The sequence below is a fragment of the Aedes aegypti genome, chromosome 3 (assembly GCF_002204515.2).
Source record: "Aedes aegypti strain LVP_AGWG chromosome 3, AaegL5.0 Primary Assembly, whole genome shotgun sequence".
In the NCBI taxonomy this organism is placed as follows: Eukaryota; Metazoa; Arthropoda; class Insecta; order Diptera; family Culicidae; genus Aedes; species Aedes aegypti.
Window position 1 is genome coordinate 264032943 of NC_035109.1, and position 18089 is coordinate 264051031.

Here is an 18089-nt window from a genome sequence, read left to right on the forward strand (position 1 = left end):
CTTTTTTTTTCAAGAAACCCTGCAAGAATTCCTCCGCCTGTTCAAGTAGGTTCCTTCAAGAATTCATCCACGTTTTCTCTCAGAAATCTAAAGAAATGCAATCTTCAAAAGTTTGTTTCAATTTTCCCACCAGTTTATACTACAGCAATTTTTCCAATTTTTCCTCCGATTATTCCTTTACAAATTTGTGTAGAGATTCTGTCCAATGTTTTTCGGTTATCTTGGCAAATTATCAAGGAAATCTTCCTCAACTTCCTCAAGAGCCCAAAAGTTATATCAGAGAACCTTGTTCATTAAGGGTTACTTTTAAACTTACCCCTGTTTCAACAGAGGTTACCCTAGGATTAACTTTAAAAATAGCACACGGATTTATTTTCCAGAAGGAATTCCTAGGCATTTCCCTGGGAACATTCCTCGAAGAATTCCTGAAAAAAAGCTTTCAAGACTGAAGCTGAGTTTTTGCTGATTTGCCCAAGAAAAGTAAAGATACCTTTGACTGAATGGGTCAAGAAATTTCTTACAGAGAGGCCTATTTGAAATGAAATTTCTTCTAAACTGCGTACAGTGATTAAAGAAATGTGATTCTCTTGAACATATTTAGAAGCAAATCGAGATTGGCGGTTACTTTTCTTGTCATCAGATAAGCGATTACGTTTCTTGTCATCAGCAAACCAGACTTTACTTGAGAAAATCTCGAATAATTTCGCGAGGAATTTCTCTGGAACAATTGCTGAAGGTATCTTTAGAGAAATCCATAAGTGAAATCTTTTATGAATACTGAAAAACTAGTTTCAAAGAAAATTTATGGTGAAGCTATCGATTGAATTTTAAAAGATGTTTTGACCGGGAATATTGGAGGATGTCTCAAGAAAATCGATGGATAAAATCTTAGAAAAGTTAGGACTTTCTTGAAAAATGCCTCAAAGAAATTTTGGAGGAATCCAGATGATTTCTGAAATATTCTTTGAAGAATTTCAATTTCTGAGGTTCGCCCCCCCTCCAAATAAAATTCTTGGAGAAATACCGTAGAGAAATTAGTGGAGAAATTCATTGGAACATAATCACTAAATTAATTCCTCTAGACATTTCCGGAGGAATATCTGAACATTTGGGCAAATACCTTGCTAAATTTCTGATGAAATTTCTAGCGAAAATCATGAGAAAACACTAACAGTAATACTTGTCGTGATGTCACTAGGAGTTCTTAAAAACGTATTTATTCTTAGACATATTCCTGCTCTGATACTATGAAGAAACAAACTCATATCTCCTGGATCCTATTAGGTTTTGTTCAAAAAAGCAGACGGTCTTCTATGAATTGTGTTGCTTTTTTTCTATTGAGCGAAAAAATCACCTAAACATTTCGTTAGAACGCTTAATAACAGAAAAATTTCCTTGACTCAACTCAAAACCGATCAAAATGTCACTTACACTCTTTGCGTTTGAGCTCCTCAAATACAGTAACTTTCATTTTCCAGTACAGGGTTTAAATTTTTCTTTGCTTCACTGTGCAAAAATATTTGCCAACACTTGTCCTACCCATGGTTGCGAACGTGGACGCGCCTCTGACATGATATATTTGCCTTGCCACATTCTTACTATATTTTCGGGTCGGGTTTGAAGGTTAAAAAAATATCGGGTTCGGGCTTAAAAAAGGTCTGGTTTGGGGATAATTGTTCACAAAGTAACAATCGGAAAGCTTCCATATGCATCTGAAACGATGAATTTATTATCTTTTTGAGCTCATATTCTATTCGGGTTTTAAAACCAGTTTTTCTTACAAAACTTTTTTGGGTTTCGGGTCGGGTTCGGGTTTGAACAGCGAAAATTTTTCGGGTTCGGGTCGGGTCCGGGTTTGCAGGAATAAAATAAGTCGGGTTCGGGTTTGAAAAATGTGAAACCCGACCATCTCTACTCTGGTGCCATACGGCCTTGTTCTTGAGCTGTTGGGAGTTGGTTGATTTCTATTGTTACCTGCTGCTGCACTGACCTTCTATGATTATATGCAACAGCTTCTGCACCATTTAGATGTTCATCATTCATGATACTGTTTCCACATTTCAATCACCTTGTATCCATTCGTCATAATACAGAAGGTAGCAGTTTTTTTATTAGATGTCGCTATTTTAATGAAAGTATATAAAAATTCGCTTTATTTCTTTCGAAGTAACTTTGTTTTCTTTTTTGTAGCTTCATTTATAGTTATATTTGGATGCAAAGCCGAAAACAAATCTTTCTCAATCATTCCTGATAAATAATTTAACTCAAGCGCTTTGCTTTTAAAAACAAAAGTCAATTTTATTCCACAATTATCGATACAATCTAATACTAAAATAGGTTGTTTTTTTAGGAGAGTTTGTTCTGGAACAGAATCTCATACAGAGCCGGCGCTAGCAACTAGTCCTACGACCCTGTATTTGACTCACACCGTTCTCGTCTTCTCTGTCGTCTCTGTTGGCTTGGCCACTCACTGTGCAGAGCATTTCGTCCTGCTCACTATACTTACTCGTACTCTAGGATCTTCTTATGGTAAAACAAAAGGTAGCTAAAAGAATGAGGGATCATAAATTTCAGATCTGGTTACGATTATCTCGACCATGTCCATACCCTTCGCTATCTAGCACCTGCTTGAGTGTGGCAGTCGTTATAATGTGGTCGTCACATTTTACCCATATGTCCTTCTGGTGCCGAACGTAGGCCGTGTAGTGGCCGGCGTCCAACGTTCCCACGTGGTTTATCACCGCGTACAACGAGTAGCGGAAGTCACTGGTATCGTGGTGCGATCGGTTGTGGTCATCTTCACTGCCACCGGTGCCACTTGTGCCGCTACTTCCAGCGGCGTGCTTCCGATCCGAAGACTTTGATTTCGACGAAGACGCGGAACCGGACGACGTTCCGGGCGACTGCTGTTCAGACTTCTTTTTCGACATGAACGGAGTCATGTCCAACTCCGACGGGAATGAGATAAAGGTCGAGATCTTTTTGTCGATCTGAAAGGAAGGAAGTAAACAAGTTAGTGGTGAACGCTACAACGCGGATTTGGCAAGGCTGGTAGCAAATATGTGGGTTCCATCCCGTTAGGCCGAATGTCGTTAGGCCGAAAATGGCCGATAGTTCTATTGAATCGTGAGGTCTAATGGGTTATTATCAGGGATACGTCTAGAAGTCGCCGGATGAATTTTCAGGTCGAATGGATTGTTAGTTGTTAGATCAGGATAATTTGCATTACCTAATAACCGCTGTGAAATATAACTAATATAACTAGAAAGAACAGCCTTTGATTAAAAGAAGGAAAAAACACTAATGAAAGTGTTAACCCCCGGGCCCCACAAAACTCGACAAACATATGTATGGGTGAACTTTTACGAATAATTAGAATCAATGCAAGCAATCAAGAATATTTAGAATAAACTAAACTCTTCGTTCGTCAAAAAATGATGAAAACCTTCGGCGAAGCATCTCTCGGGTGGTATTGAAATCGAACAATGATGCGACTTTATTGAACACTCGCTGCAACCCACTAAGTGCTCCGTGAAGTCCGTAGTTTGTTCGAGTTAGAGGCAATCTCTGCATGACGCTGTTCCGGAGGGATCGTGGACGGGCATTTAAATGGACTCGCTCCAGGATTGTCCCACAGTCGATACGACCCAGTAAAACGTCTGCAATAGTTAAAGCTCTGATTGTATCCCTTCTGTTCCGGAGGAGGTCCAAGTCTATCAATCGGCATCGACTCTCATAGCTCGGCAAGCGGAATGGATCTCTCCAAGTTAGCTTACGGAGTGCGAATCGGAGAAATCGGCGTTGAACAGATTCGATTTTTTCTGCGCCATTATTATAAATAGGACTCCAAACAGCGGAACCATATTCCAACGTGGAACGCACGAGAGAACAATATAGCAATTTTAGACAGTAAATGTCGGAGAAATTCTTGGCGATTCTAAAGATGAATCCCAAAGTCGTTGACGCTTTACTGACGGTATACGAGATATGCTGTTTATACGTTAACTGTGAATCAAGGAACACGCCCAAATCCTTGATGTGATTCACACGTTCAATTTTCGTGCCAAAAAAACTATAATCGAACGTGATTGGTTACTTTTTTTTAGAAAACGTGATGATGGAGCACTTGGTAGGGTTAACCACCATTCCATTCAGCGAGCACCAACTGGCGAAACGATCAAGTTGTTGATATAGGTATAAACAGTCGGCAACAGAGCATATCCGTAAAAATATTTTCAGGTCGTCTGCATACGATAAGCGGGGGCCTTTGATAACGAGATGAACGTCGTTGAAGTAAAGCAGAAAAATCAGTGGTCCCAGGTGGCTTCCTTGTGGTAAGGTACCGCGGGGCAAGTGGGAACGAAAAAAACGATAGTTCAAACAAATTGTTCAATAAAATTTTCAAATGTCAATATTTTTCAAATCCAACAACACAATCACGTTTTGGCAACATATTTGCTGGTGTGTGCATGAAACTAATTGAATAATTTCGAAAGTGTGAAAACCTTGGAAGAAAGTTTTAGAATGAGCCAATAGACGCAGTTACCACGTTAAGCGGGGCAAGTGGGACACATCCAGTTTCATGCGTCAATCCACATCAGTAAGTCAACCATTACAATAATAGGATTGATAAGTTATAGATTTTTAATTTTAAGTACATATTTGATGTACATAAGGGATCAACCATAAAATACGTTACGTTATAGGAAGAAACCCTTTATTTAATAGTATGTCACCTCATATTTAATATTAACTGAACATTTTCTCAATAAAAGCGTAAAGAGGAATTGAACATGTTCAAAATATATTATTTATAAGTTGTTAATTAAAATATAGCACATAAACAATCAATAATTGACGAAATTATAAATATGTTTTGTTATTATTTATATGCATGGCAGAAAACCACCTTATGGGATGGAATTGTTGTAATTTGGTAGAAATAACAAATAAAGTTCAAATAACATAGAAAAGTAATCGTTCTCATGATGCATTTCAAATTTCAGCTGTGTGTTTGTTCAATTTTGAAGTCGTATTTCAAAAATAAAAAAATAATTAAAAAATAAAGAATAATAACACTTTTCTTCTCCCTCTTATGCAATTACGTAATTTGATGTTGATCTTTTTTGATAAAAATCATTCGTTTGAATGTTTTAGTGCTACTCTCTAGCAAAATGTATGAAACGTGTACGAAAAGTTTTGATTCTGGTTTTTGTTTTGATAGGTCCCACTTACCCCAGGTACAAATATATTTTGGGGTAAGATAGACCATCGAAAATTTCATATGAAATGAAAACAAAATACTGGTTTATCGTTAGCAGCTTGTAATAATACTAAAAGTTATAGCTTACTGATGGAAATTCGATTTAAAACACAATTATTTTTTGCAAGTCAATGCAAGACGTGAAACGTGTCACAATTTGTCATGCAAGTTGAAAATGGCGCTGAACTAACAACTGTTACATGAACCACATGGTAATAAAAATAACAATATCTTTAGTACTAAATACATTCCTTGTCATTGTATCTTCAACTTTCTAGGAGAATACCCCCATGAAAAACTTTTCCTAGTTGAGCTATGACGAAACGCCCCACTTACCCCGGATTCTCACTTGCCCCGGGGTACCTTATACCGGATGTAGCGTGAAAACTGTCAGAACTGCAATCGCCTATCACAACTCTTAGCTGACGATTGGTTAGGTAAGAGCCGAACCAACTCAGAAGATTACCGCAGACGCCAAATCTGTCAAGTTTGGCAATAGCAATATCGTGATTCAACTTGTCAAAAGCGGCCGACAGGTCAGTATATATGGAGCAATGCACGAGTTCACGAATTTGACGTTTGAGCGGTGCCATATTCACTCGTTACCATGACCACATAAATAACATGGCACCGCTCAAACGTCAAATAGTGAACTCGTGCACTGGTCCATAGCGTCAGTCTGCACTCGAGCGATCATACTGTCGGTAATGAAAGTGGTGAAGCACAGTAGGCTAGTGGTTGTTTGTCGGCCGGCGGTGAATCCGTGTTGATCGGAATCCAGCAGGTGCTTGCAGTGAGAGAGCATAGGTTCCATTACAACAAACTCGAATAACTTCGACACAGCACTCAAGGACGTAATTCCACGGTAATTATCTACGTCGCGTTTCCTTCCTTTTTTATGCACCGGGAACATGTTTGCCACTTTCCAACAGGAAGGAAAAATTCCTGAAGAAAGAGATAGTCGGAATAAACAGCAGAGCGGTGCAAGCAAATTTCCGATATGCTCTTTGAGAAATGCTGAGGGAACTCCATCTGGTCCAGGATGGTTGGACGATTTCAACTTCGAAGCCAAATATCCAAATCAAGACCCCCAAATCTAAATATCCAAATCAAGACTCCCCAAAGCTTGGCCATTCATGGGAACATTGTTGGCTGCACAAATGTCCTGATCATTGCTTATACTTTTCCCGCTGAATACGCTGGCAAATTTGCTAGCGAAGAACTGACAGATTTCCTGTAAGCAGGACGAGGATTTGCCATTCCATTCCATCGAAGAAGGAAAGCCCGATTCTTTGCGCTGCTCATTTACGTACTTCCAGAACGATTTTGGTTTGCGTTTAAATTTCAGTTCCATGCTTCGCTGGTACTGCAAAAAGCAGTGACGACTGACACGTTGGTACTCGTAGTTGACTCTCAGGTAGTAGCTTCGCAATGAAGGTGTCTGATACTTTGTATACCTCCTTAGAGCTGCTCTCTTGACTGATTTCAATTTTTGCAATTCGCTAGTTTGCCATGGAGGGCGGGAGTCATGATGGAGAACTTTCTTCGGCACGTGTCTCTCTATGACGTATGTCAAGATGTGAGAAAAAGTTTGCGCAGAAGTATTAATGTCTCTGAGATCGAGAACGTTATCCCAGTTGATGTCGGCCAATACGGCTGCTATGCTACGGTGATCCGCCTTAGAAAAGTCATATGACACACCAGCAGGACAGTTGTCGAAATCATGGACCTGGTTATTATCAACGGCAATAATCAACGCAGGGTGGTGCGGTACTGCTTTTACAAGCTCACAGAGTGCCGGTCCAATGAATGGAGCTTGGTCTTGCACAGAAACAAAACAAAGATCCAGGCTACGATTATTTTCGTTGACCACGTGGTTGATTTGTGCTAGTGTGGCTGCGCTGTAACTGTCTAGAAGACTGACTGCACAATCATGCAAAGAAGAGTGTACAGGGTCTGGATAAAGGAAGCCGTTTTGAGATGATATCCACGAAATGCCTGGTAGATTGAAGTCGCCCAAGATGAAAAATCATCGACGGGATTGGCGGATTCCATTGCAGTGATGACTGAGTCACAGTGCGCCTCTATGAGCTCATTATCACGAACTCGATCAGGAGCAGTGTAGAGCGTGCACAATAAAAGAGATCGATCGCCAAGCTTGATGGAACAAGTTTTCCAGACATTTCCACGATTCTTTTTCGATTAACTTCGCCTTCAATCTGGAACGGACAGCTACGAGTACGCCGCCTCCCGTGAGCTTCCTGCTGTTGTTAGGATTACGATCACAGCGAAACACTTCGTAATCAGTTCCGAACACCTGACTAGATAGCGTTCGCGAGTCAAGCCAAGTTTCTGTCAGGACGATAATGTCGAAGCAGGAATCCGACACGGCCATTCGGAAGTCGTTTACGCGCGAGTTCATGCCGCCGAATGCAATTTATTCATTATATATTATATTTATACGACAGTATTGCTTTTCGTAATATTGTATGTATTTCTTTCATGATTTTGTCAATGGGTTTCATGAAAATTCAAGTTTTTTTTCAAAAATTCAGAGATAATTCCGAAGACTTCACCAGGAGTTCGTTAAGTTATTATTGCAAGTAGAATTCCTCTAAAAAATTTTGAAGATGCCTCAAGAAATTAACCTGAATTTTTCCAAGGAAAACCAAAAAAATACCTTAGAGATTCCATCAGGAATTTCTTCACAGATTCTTTTATTTATTTTCAAAATCTAATTCTCTAAGATTTTATCCGATGATTCATCCATCGATTTTCTACAAGGTTTCCGTTGAGAACATCTTCAAAGATGGGAGATCTCATAGAGTAACAACTAGAGAATTCGGTTGAAGGATTAGTGAAAAGATATCTGAAGGAACCCCTAGTATAGTATTTGCAAAAGAAAAAAAACATGTAATCTGGGAGAACTGGTATTGGAACCTCTACAAAAAATTCTAGAGAGATCCGTGTAGGAGTTCCTGGACAAGATTTCTTGATGTTTTTCCTCGGCGAAAAAGACCTGCTTCCAGCCCAACACCAATTTCTTCTACTCAAAACTGATTAGTAAATCTGTATTTTAAACAACTTGAATAATAAAACATGAATAGAATAAGCTAAATTCGAATAAAGGTACCTACAAGAAGGTAATAACCAAATGAATTTTGTTGTTCACGAATAAACTCAATAAAAAAAATATTTTGACCTAAACATATGAAATCTACAAGGATACATAAAATACTAAAGAACACATTAGTAACATTATTTCAAATTTAAAATTGGTATACGTTCATAAGAGATCTAAAGCATTTTTGAACGTTATAAAATAGTTCGACTTCTGATGATGTAAACCTTACATGAACCTCGCTTTTAACATACAGTATTAGTGCGGTGGTACTTGTGATAGTCAATCAGATGACAACCTAAAAATTAACTCAAAAGCGGTCATACCCTCCATCATCGCCAGCATCTTGACGCAACTCACTACAAGTTTTACAAGCGAGCATGTTTCATGATGTGTGCACTCAGTACACGATGCTATCGATCTTTTAATTCTATGTAAAGATATATAAGCTATGATTACAGCAATATTTGCTAGAATCCAGTACATTATAAATCGTCACCCGCATACCTAGAATTATTTTCATACTCAATTTTACAATTTTACCATAATGATGACTAATCGTTAAAATTGAAATTTTTTTGTTGAATTTAAATTAAACTAAGCAACTCGATTAGCATATGTATTCTTAAATTTTTTGAATCATCAGAAAGATCAGAAGAAAATTGTATTTGAAAACGATTGTTAGTAACCACTAGTTTATTTACTTAAAAAAATTGTTTGAACCCAAGGTACCTAGTAATGACAAACATAAAATGAAGTACATTAGTGCATAAAATTAGAAGTGCACAGGTTGATAATTAGATCACGCGACGCCTCTGATGGAGAGTTGACTGTAATATTTTTCATCAAATCCCGGAATGTATCATATATATAGCATCTACCGAGTTAGGTTGCTCAATAAACAATTTTTGTTCAGATTTTCTTTTGTGTTTCAATCAGAAATTTCCTAGCTTCAGAAATCATTTCAGAGATTCCTTCAGAAATTCTTTAACAGATTCTTTCTAAAATTTCCAAATGAAGTCCTCAGAGAATTTAGTCACTTTAAAACTTACCAAGAAGTTCTCCAGGGAATTCGCAACATTTTTTTTTTAATTCTTATAGGTCTGAGATTTAGTCTGCAATGTTTTTCTAAAAGAAGTCTTAAAGTCATGTAATCACTGATGACACACTTGGTGAGATATATGAGAAACTCTTGCAAGAGAGAACTTGTGCAAGGTGCTTTGAAGGGACTTCGGAACCTTTAAGAAAGGCTAGGAGGGGGGAATTCATGTAGGAATCCTCGTAGCAATCCGTATGAAAACAACTGGAAGAATTACTAAAAAATTGGAATTTGGAAGATGTTCTACTATAAGGATCAGCGGAGGATCTTCTGAAGCAAATTCTGGAATAATTCATCTAAGCACTCCTTGAGAAATCACTGCAATAATTACTTAAAGAATCTGGATAAAATAATCTGGAGGTGTCTCTGCATTTAGGGGAAGGGGTGGAAAAAAACACCTTAAGGAAATCATCGTGTTTCTTATAGAAAAACGAGGAATTTGTATAGTTCTATCCCACAACATCCAAAATAGGGATGTCATCTATAGCAACGACATGAATTCAGACTAAAATAGCTGAATTTTCACATATTTTTGGCGCTAGCAAAAAAACTATGTATTGCTATTTCAGAGAAAACTTTCCGTTTTACAATTCAACGGAAAGCTACCGCAGCTGTCACATCACAGATTTGCACTGGTAAATCATCAGTAGGCTTCAATGATACCTTGGATACCGTCTTGATGATTGTTGTTTGTTGGTGTTTTTCATAGCGCTTTCTCTTTCAAGCATACTATGATTGAATTGTTTGCTTCAATGATAGAATGATTTCGAAGCCTGCGGTAGAACTATGACAGCTGCGGTAGAACTCGGCGGCTACCGCAAAACGGAAAATTTTCTTAGCAACCGTAATAAATGTTCATTTTACCTGCACTATGTGGGTAAAATGAACAGCTGTTGGTGGTAAAATGAACATCATGCAAAAGTCGGGAGATAAATAAATATATATGAAAATTTCTATTGCCCTACCGAAAATATATCCATTAATGATTGTAACCCATTCAAAAAGAATTCTAAAAGTATCAGATTTGACATCACATGACAACGATTTTCATTTCACTGAAAAACCTCAAGTCTTTCGAGCTAAAAGTTACGTCAGTTCTAATTTTCAAACGTGGTTTTCTTAAATCTTAGTTTTCGATGATGTTTTCACTTTAATTGACTTACGTATCAACTTGAACACTCCGATTTATGCTTTATTCCTGAGGCTTTTTTTAATCTATGAACAAATTTCTGAACTATACAATCGTCTCGAAAATTCTACACCAGGTTTTACTGCAGACATAAAATAGACATAAAAAGTGGCCATGTCGCTTTGAAAAATAGACATCGAAGCCAAACATCAATTTTTCAAAAGCACAAAGTACATAGAACCAGACAACTGTTTGTGATGAAAATTTGATCTCGCTCAAAAGGTTGTATGATTCTTTAGATTTGTGCTCTGGAAAATTCGTGGTTTAACTTTGATGCATCTTCAGCTTAAAAGAGATCTTCAATTAAAGACAGGCTTTATTGAGACTTCAGGACTGGTAGTAGATCTCTTTTTAGATACTTGGTTACTGTTTGAAAGCAAATCTCTAAAATGTGTATTTTTTTTTTTAAAAAAAAAGGTCTCCAAAGTCTTTATTATAACCAAAACGGTATCTAAAGATTAAAGCCATTTTACGCTGAAAAGGGTGGGTGGGTGTTTCTAGGATGTTACAGTTCATACAAATTTCGAAAGAATAATCATCAGGTATCAGAAGGCCGTCTCCAATGTCACATTCCCCCCAGTTGGGAGATTTGTGCCATCGCCATATTTGAGCCTATTTCATCATCTATCCGATGGGAAGGGAAAGATGGGAGGAAATAGGAGTGGGATCCCTTGAAGAGGGAAAATCGCATAAGCGAAATGAGAGCATTAGGGTGCCAATGAAAATCGATTTTTCGAATTTCAAAAAATGGTAGTGCTCAAAAGTTTTGTCTCCTCGAAAAAAGTCCCCATGCAAAATTTGAGCTCAATCGGACCTCATTAAGTGGACCCCCAAAGCGGTCAAAGTTTGGTTTTTTTGACCCATGAAAAATCTCCCAAGGGTACAAGTACATGAAATTTCCGAAATCGAATTTTTTTTTTGATGTCAGATGTCTTAGAAATGCATGAAACGTCAAGATCTGGTGTTATTTGGAAAACAATTTTTTTTTTAAATCGACCTTTTGGGACTTAGTAAATTTTTGAGTTGGGGGAGTGAATTTAATTTGAAATGAACGATTTGAATTCAATTGCTGAGAAATTCAAGGCAATGGTATTGAAACATATCCTATATCATTGTTGGCCACTGAAAACATATTATATGTGATATTTCATTAGGGTGGTTCATTTACTTTCCAGGCGAGGACTCCGAACTGGTTCAGCTTAGTGAAGTGTTGCAATCCGAATGAAAATCACGAAAAACTTTTCAAAACGACCTTTCTAACAATGAGAGGCTTTCTGTGCAACTGGAAGCTCCAGTTTTGCACAAATCGCGTTATTTCTGAGCGACTTTGCTCTACGAAATTTGTGCTGGGTCATTTAGTGTACGTTCAATAAAAATCGAGTATTTTACACGATACTAACTGTTGGTTTATTTCTATGTAAAGATTTGGTGACCATTAGTCACAGTTTTGAATTACAAGATTAGTTAGAAACCAGTGCTGTTGAAATTGCAATACTTCCTCAGAATTTATCATTTAATGATGTCTGATTTTAAAATCACATACAATACGTGTTGATTAAATTGGGTAGTTCAGTAATGACAAATTTACCAGTTTTTATAATTAATCGAAAGCGGACATTTTTTTTAACGATTTCATTATGCTCGATATCTTAATTTCTATATTGTAAATGATTGACCATTTACAGATTTCAATCTCAAATTTGAAATTTCAGGCTTAATGACATCTCATCCCGACAGCTCGTACCGTAGTAAAATTTACCAAGGAGATCAAAAAAGATTTCCATACTAATTTCAGATAGTTCCAGGGCACCTTAAATGTTGAAACTTCGAGTTGTGTTTCAATTTTTAACGTAGATTCAGAATATATAAAAGCTGAATTCCCATATACAATTCTATTGATAAATTTAACTGAACAGCCCGATTAGTATTTTTTTTTTCTATCTTTATTAACGAGATTTTTAGCCCTGGGCTAGTTCATCTCGGGACCAACGGCTTTACTTCCCTTCCGAAGGAAATCGTCACTGAATTTTTTAGTGACTATCTCGGGGATGGGATTCGATCCCAGGTCCTCGGCGTGAGAGGCGTGTGTTCTAACCACTACACCAGGTCCGTCCCCCGATTAGTAATTAAAATATGCAATGTTTTGATTCTATTGAATGACTAAGTGAAAAAAAATCATAATCCTGAATGATGATTACGCTCTTCTTACGAAAAACTTAGCATGACATGACAAAAAAAGAGATAAAGTTAAGTAAGCGGTGCACAGGTGAATAATTAGGTCACGCGACGCCTCTGTATGATTACTATTTTAGCTCTTTCGTCAGGACGTACTTTTAACCAAAAAATTCTACTCATATCTGCTCCCCTCAAATTTAAAATATTTTTCTCTAAAAAATATAGGAAGCAAATGTTTTTATTATATCTGTAGAATTGTTGCTCCAAAAATAACTAGATTTTTTCCTTCAGGCTTCTGATTGATGATGCTTTCGAAGAAAAAGCTTTTCTGAAAATAAAAAATATAGATTTTCGAATTTTCCAGCCAATTTCTAGCAATAATTGATTTTGATAACCTCTAAAAATCGACCGTTCCAAACGTTGATCCATATTCATGTGAAATTGATTTATTTTCGAGGATATTTTATTATAACACCATTGTACAATACTAGTCGAACGATATACAGAAAACAAATTGAAATTTCATTGATAAATAAAAAAGATACAGCATGCACAAGGTGTCCACTTTATAAAATGAACAGTCCTTATACATATCATAACCATATGGTCAGATAAAAGCTTGGCCTTGGGGGATTCGATTTTAAAATAACGCATAAAAATTGGAGAATTATTGTCAATTACAGAAGCTTAGAAATAATGCCAATCGATAACACACTAGAGAACTTCAAAACAACAAACTAATATAAAAATCAAACGAATTAACTGAAAGGTGTCATATTTTGTGTTAGATCCTTGCCAGACGGTCGGTAGAAAAACCATACACACGATCTTTACAGTAGCACCAGTATTGAGAAATGCTTGATGGTCCGAATTGGACCAGTTTCCCCTATCAATTATCACATCAATCCATCTAGGAAATCTTCCACATGTGTTCAGGAGTTGCTTAAAAAATCTTGTTCATCTCGGATGACTTGAGAGTTTACACAAGTTTCGTCTAGGGATCTAGCGTCTTTAGATTTTTCTTTAAGAATACAACACGATTTTTTTTTTCAAGAATTTATCTTAGTTTCTGAAAAATGTTCTTGACATTTCCCTGGAGATATTATTGAATACTTCCTTGATAAACATCGCAAAGGTTGACTGAAAAAAATTATGAAGACATCTTAGGAGCAGCCTCAGGAGTAATTCCTGAATTTATCTTTTAAAAAAGTAGAAATCTAGAAGAAATCCTAAAAAACAATTACTTGGGAAATTCCTGGAGATATCTATTGAAGAAGATATCGGTTGAATTTTTGAAGATGTTCTAAACGGGAATCTTGGAAGATGTCCTAGGGATAGCGATAAAAGAATAACTTGATCAAATACTGAAGGAGGAGTTCCTGATTATCTCCTGATTTATCATGAAAGAAAGTTTGGAGGAATTTTTGATGATCTCCAAGATGATTTCTGTGTTCTGTGGTCATTATTGAAAAAAATTAAAAGAGGTTCTTGAGGTATCCGAAAGAAAATTCATTGAGGGATTGTTTATGAAAATCTTTAGCGGAATTACATGTGAAACAATCGAAGTAATATTTAAATCTCTGGGCACATACATAAATTATTATCTAATAAATTTCCTCCCTGAAATTTTTTAAGTGATTTTTCAAAAAAAAAAAATGCTTAAAATAATTGTTCCAGACTGCCATTTAATTACTCTGGTATGATATAATTTGAAACTTAGTCTAACCTAACAAAAAAATACTGATTTATAATTTTCTCTAAATGTTTGCAAAAAATAGTTGAGAATATTTACACATTGTACAAAAAAGTGACCTTAGTTGAAATGCCTTCAAAAAAGAGACTTCATAATGACTCTCCTCTACCAGCCCAAAATATATAGGATATCCTTACCAGACTAGAATGTTCGAACCGCTTCAGGTGGAAGCTGGCGACGATTGGCAGTGTTCGCATGGACAGTTGTTTCGTTGATTCCTGGTAGCTTTTGCAGCTGGAACATTTGATCTTCGCACTGGAACCCAGATGTTCGGCCCGGGTGAACCGTTCCAAGCAGTCTATGAGCGATTTCGGCGGGCCACCGTAGCCCTGGTTCTGCGCTTCGCCCAAGTCGAGCGAAATGTCCCAGAAGGGATCGATGGTCGTGGAGACTCCGTTGCAAGCCTGACAAACCACGTCGCTCTGAAGGCCACCGGTAAAGATCTGATCGATGATGCAGTTGCAGTGGGTTGGATTGTCCGGCTGTTGGAACTGTTGCTGTTTGGATTTGTCCGCCGAAGCTGCGGCAATTTCGTTCATCGATATCTTACAGTGGCGATGCAGGACGTCCAGTGTGGCAATGAAGAACTCGTGAGCATCCTGCTGCTCATATCCGGCGAGATGACGCGCATGGTTCCATATTAAATGCAACAATCTATGCAAGGACAAAGGACCTCTTGCGCCGGAGTAGAACTCCTGGAACAGTCTGGACACCTCACAAACGAGACATTTGGCAGCAGTCTTCGTTGTACATTCGTGCCTCTCGGAAAGGAAGTAGTCTCTGAGTAGAGGCGTATGAATCAGAGCTTGGACAATACAGTTCATGAAGCAGGTCGATCCCAGATTCAGCAATCCTCGCAGTCCAATACTGGTAAAAGCGGTCACATGTCTACGCTTGGGATTCTTCAGCAGCAAATCAATCTCCAGCTTGGAAGGTGACCACGGTCTCCAGGATAGGCTTTTGTTCAGACTTTTGGCCTCCTTCCGGATGTGCTTCTCGGCTATTGCTTGGCATTCGCTATCATACGTGAAGTCCTTGCACTGATAGCAGTAGATCATCCCGTAGCACAGTTCCAGCACGATGTAATGCTTGGTCTGCTTACAGTGGTCGTTAATGTGAGCCCCCTTGCATCCGAAATAGATACAGTGCAGGCACGAATACAACTGCGGACCGGAACCACCACATTTGTAACACAAGCAGGACAGAGCCTTCCGACGCCGGGCTTCCTTGTTGATGCAGGCACTGAAATACGCGTGCACCACGCTGAACGATTCCAGTCCGTACTCCTTGACAAACGCCGCAAAGTGAGCACAACCGTGATCGGACATTTCACGGCCCGGGCTTTAAACTATCCCTGCGCGATTATGTTCCACTCGAACCTCACACTTTGCTCCACTGTCTTTTGCGGGTACCCTCGAATCGCGAACACCGGACAACACTACCCCTGCCATACACGGCTCCACTTCAAGGATCTCCTCCTCTAATATACCCAAAAAAAGGTTTCACTAGCTAACTAAATTATAGTTGATTCCTGGTTGATTATTCCACTCTGCCTGCGTAAAAAAGTGCCGACAAAATGCGACATTAACGCTGCTCTACAAACGACGAGTTGTGAATCCACTAAAAAGCAACAACAAAAACCATCATCAGTCAGTCCGGAGAATCATCATCGCGTCAGCCGTCGGGCCAGGTGGATGGATTTTTTGTTTGATTTTGACGTTTCGTTTCAAAACAAATAAAACGATCAAGCTGGGTTTAGGCCGCCGCCGGGACACCCTTTCCGGTCGTTTTTGGGAAAAAGTCGAAGAAAGTTGAATTCGCGACTACGAAGCAAAAGAGATTCCACAAAACGTCTTTGAGCCCATATTGTAGGGGAACATAGCTCAATACGCACTGATGGGGTAAAAGGGCTCTACTCATTTAATCATTTCTATAGGTAGCAATGATTTTGATCAAAATTTTTTTTAAGGAATTTCTTGCATAAACGATCATTATACACAACCTCTGCCCATTTTTGCGTGAAACATTGGTTAAGCTATGAACGACATTCACCTTTATTTAACATTCACAATGAGTAAAGTGGAGTTCGCAACGGATTATATTCATTTAATAAAGGCCTTGTTCTTTAAAACAATAATCAATAACAAGCCTCCTTTTCAGATATCATAAAAACAATTTTTTGCAATTCCGTTGCAAATCAATCAACTTTTCATTGAGAAGTTGATCAACATAACGGCCTACTTTTCCTACCAAATAAAACAGTGCTGAAAAGTGCTACTTTTCAGCACTCTTTTCGGTGCTGAAAAGTAGCACTTTTCAGTACTGTTTTGGTAGGCGTCAACCGAACAACCCAGTGCCCTAGTCTCTTCATGCCATGCTTATTGTGCGCGGCGTGTGAGTCGAGACGAGTCGTTCTCACCTCGGGTGACGTGATGCGACTAATGTTAATCAAATGGAAGCGAGTCGACACCAATGAGAATATATACCGAGGTGAGGAAGAAGACATTTAGTGTGCGTGACATCCGTGTACGGTGTAAAATGTTCCACAACTACAAGCAAGCGACCTCCCATAAGAAGCCGTGTAAATTAGTGACGTAGTTATTTTTGTTTACGTTTTTTCTCTTTACTAATACATAGCCATTGCTTCTTCTTCCACACCTTAGTATATATTCTCATTGAGTCGACACCTCACCGACTCGTCTTGCCTTACATGCCGCACAGAAAAAGCACAATTGCATCTGATTCTTGAGTTTGTTCTATGTCTGGCGTGAGCACGCAGAAGAATTTCTGTATGTTAAGATTACAATCCTGTCAATTACTTTTACTTACGCACAAATAGTTGTTTCGAAATAAAATTAACTTACGCCAACACTAAATTGAGGTCAAATCAAATACACACACTTCTTTGATTGAGCTATCCACTGGTACTTATAACAATTATAATTTTGATAATTATCACTATTCGGAAACATTCACCTCCTTAGACTTCAAGTCATGCTCACAAATCTACTTACTTCTAACTTGCAAGGAATAGTGTAGGTGCTAAGATGACCACCTCTCACGCAGGAGACCACATATCAAGTTTGTCGACTCGCCCTTTGTTTTCATTTTTGCAATGTTTTTTTAGATCGATAAAGCAGCACCGAATCTTTTCAGATATGTTGATAAAGCAGAACAAAATGCTGAGTAAACATTGCAAAATATTGTAAACTCAATAAAATTCACTTTGAGTCAACTAAAATATAGTTAAATTTTGACGTTTGACGTTTGTAAATTCAATCAAAAATATAGTTGTCAACAACTATATGGTATAGTTATGTTTAACAATATAGTGTCAATTAAACTATATTTTTAGTTATCTCCAAATTAACCTTAAAATATAGTTAAATTGACCGGAAAAATGATTACGAACACTATATTTTGTTCTCCGTGAGGAGACAATTGTCGGTGTCCTATAGCGAGGTGACAATTCTCGACTCGAGCGAAGTG

The 18089-nt window shown here is 38.0% G+C and overlaps 1 protein-coding gene across 1 annotated transcript; it reads right to left on the reverse strand.

Moving 5' to 3' along the window:
- Positions 1 to 2272: 2272 nt before the first annotated feature.
- On the reverse strand, positions 2273 to 16283 carry LOC5578338 (ubiquitin carboxyl-terminal hydrolase nonstop). The gene is made up of 3 exons (XM_021851062.1): positions 14738 to 16283; positions 2608 to 2990; positions 2273 to 2545 (listed from the first exon to the last, which is right to left on the reverse strand). The coding sequence occupies exons 1-3, from the start codon at positions 15926 to 15928 to the stop codon at positions 2503 to 2505; spliced, it is 1617 nt and encodes a 538-aa protein (XP_021706754.1). The 5' UTR covers positions 15929 to 16283; the 3' UTR covers positions 2273 to 2502.
- Between the last annotated feature and the right edge of the window lie 1806 nt (positions 16284 to 18089).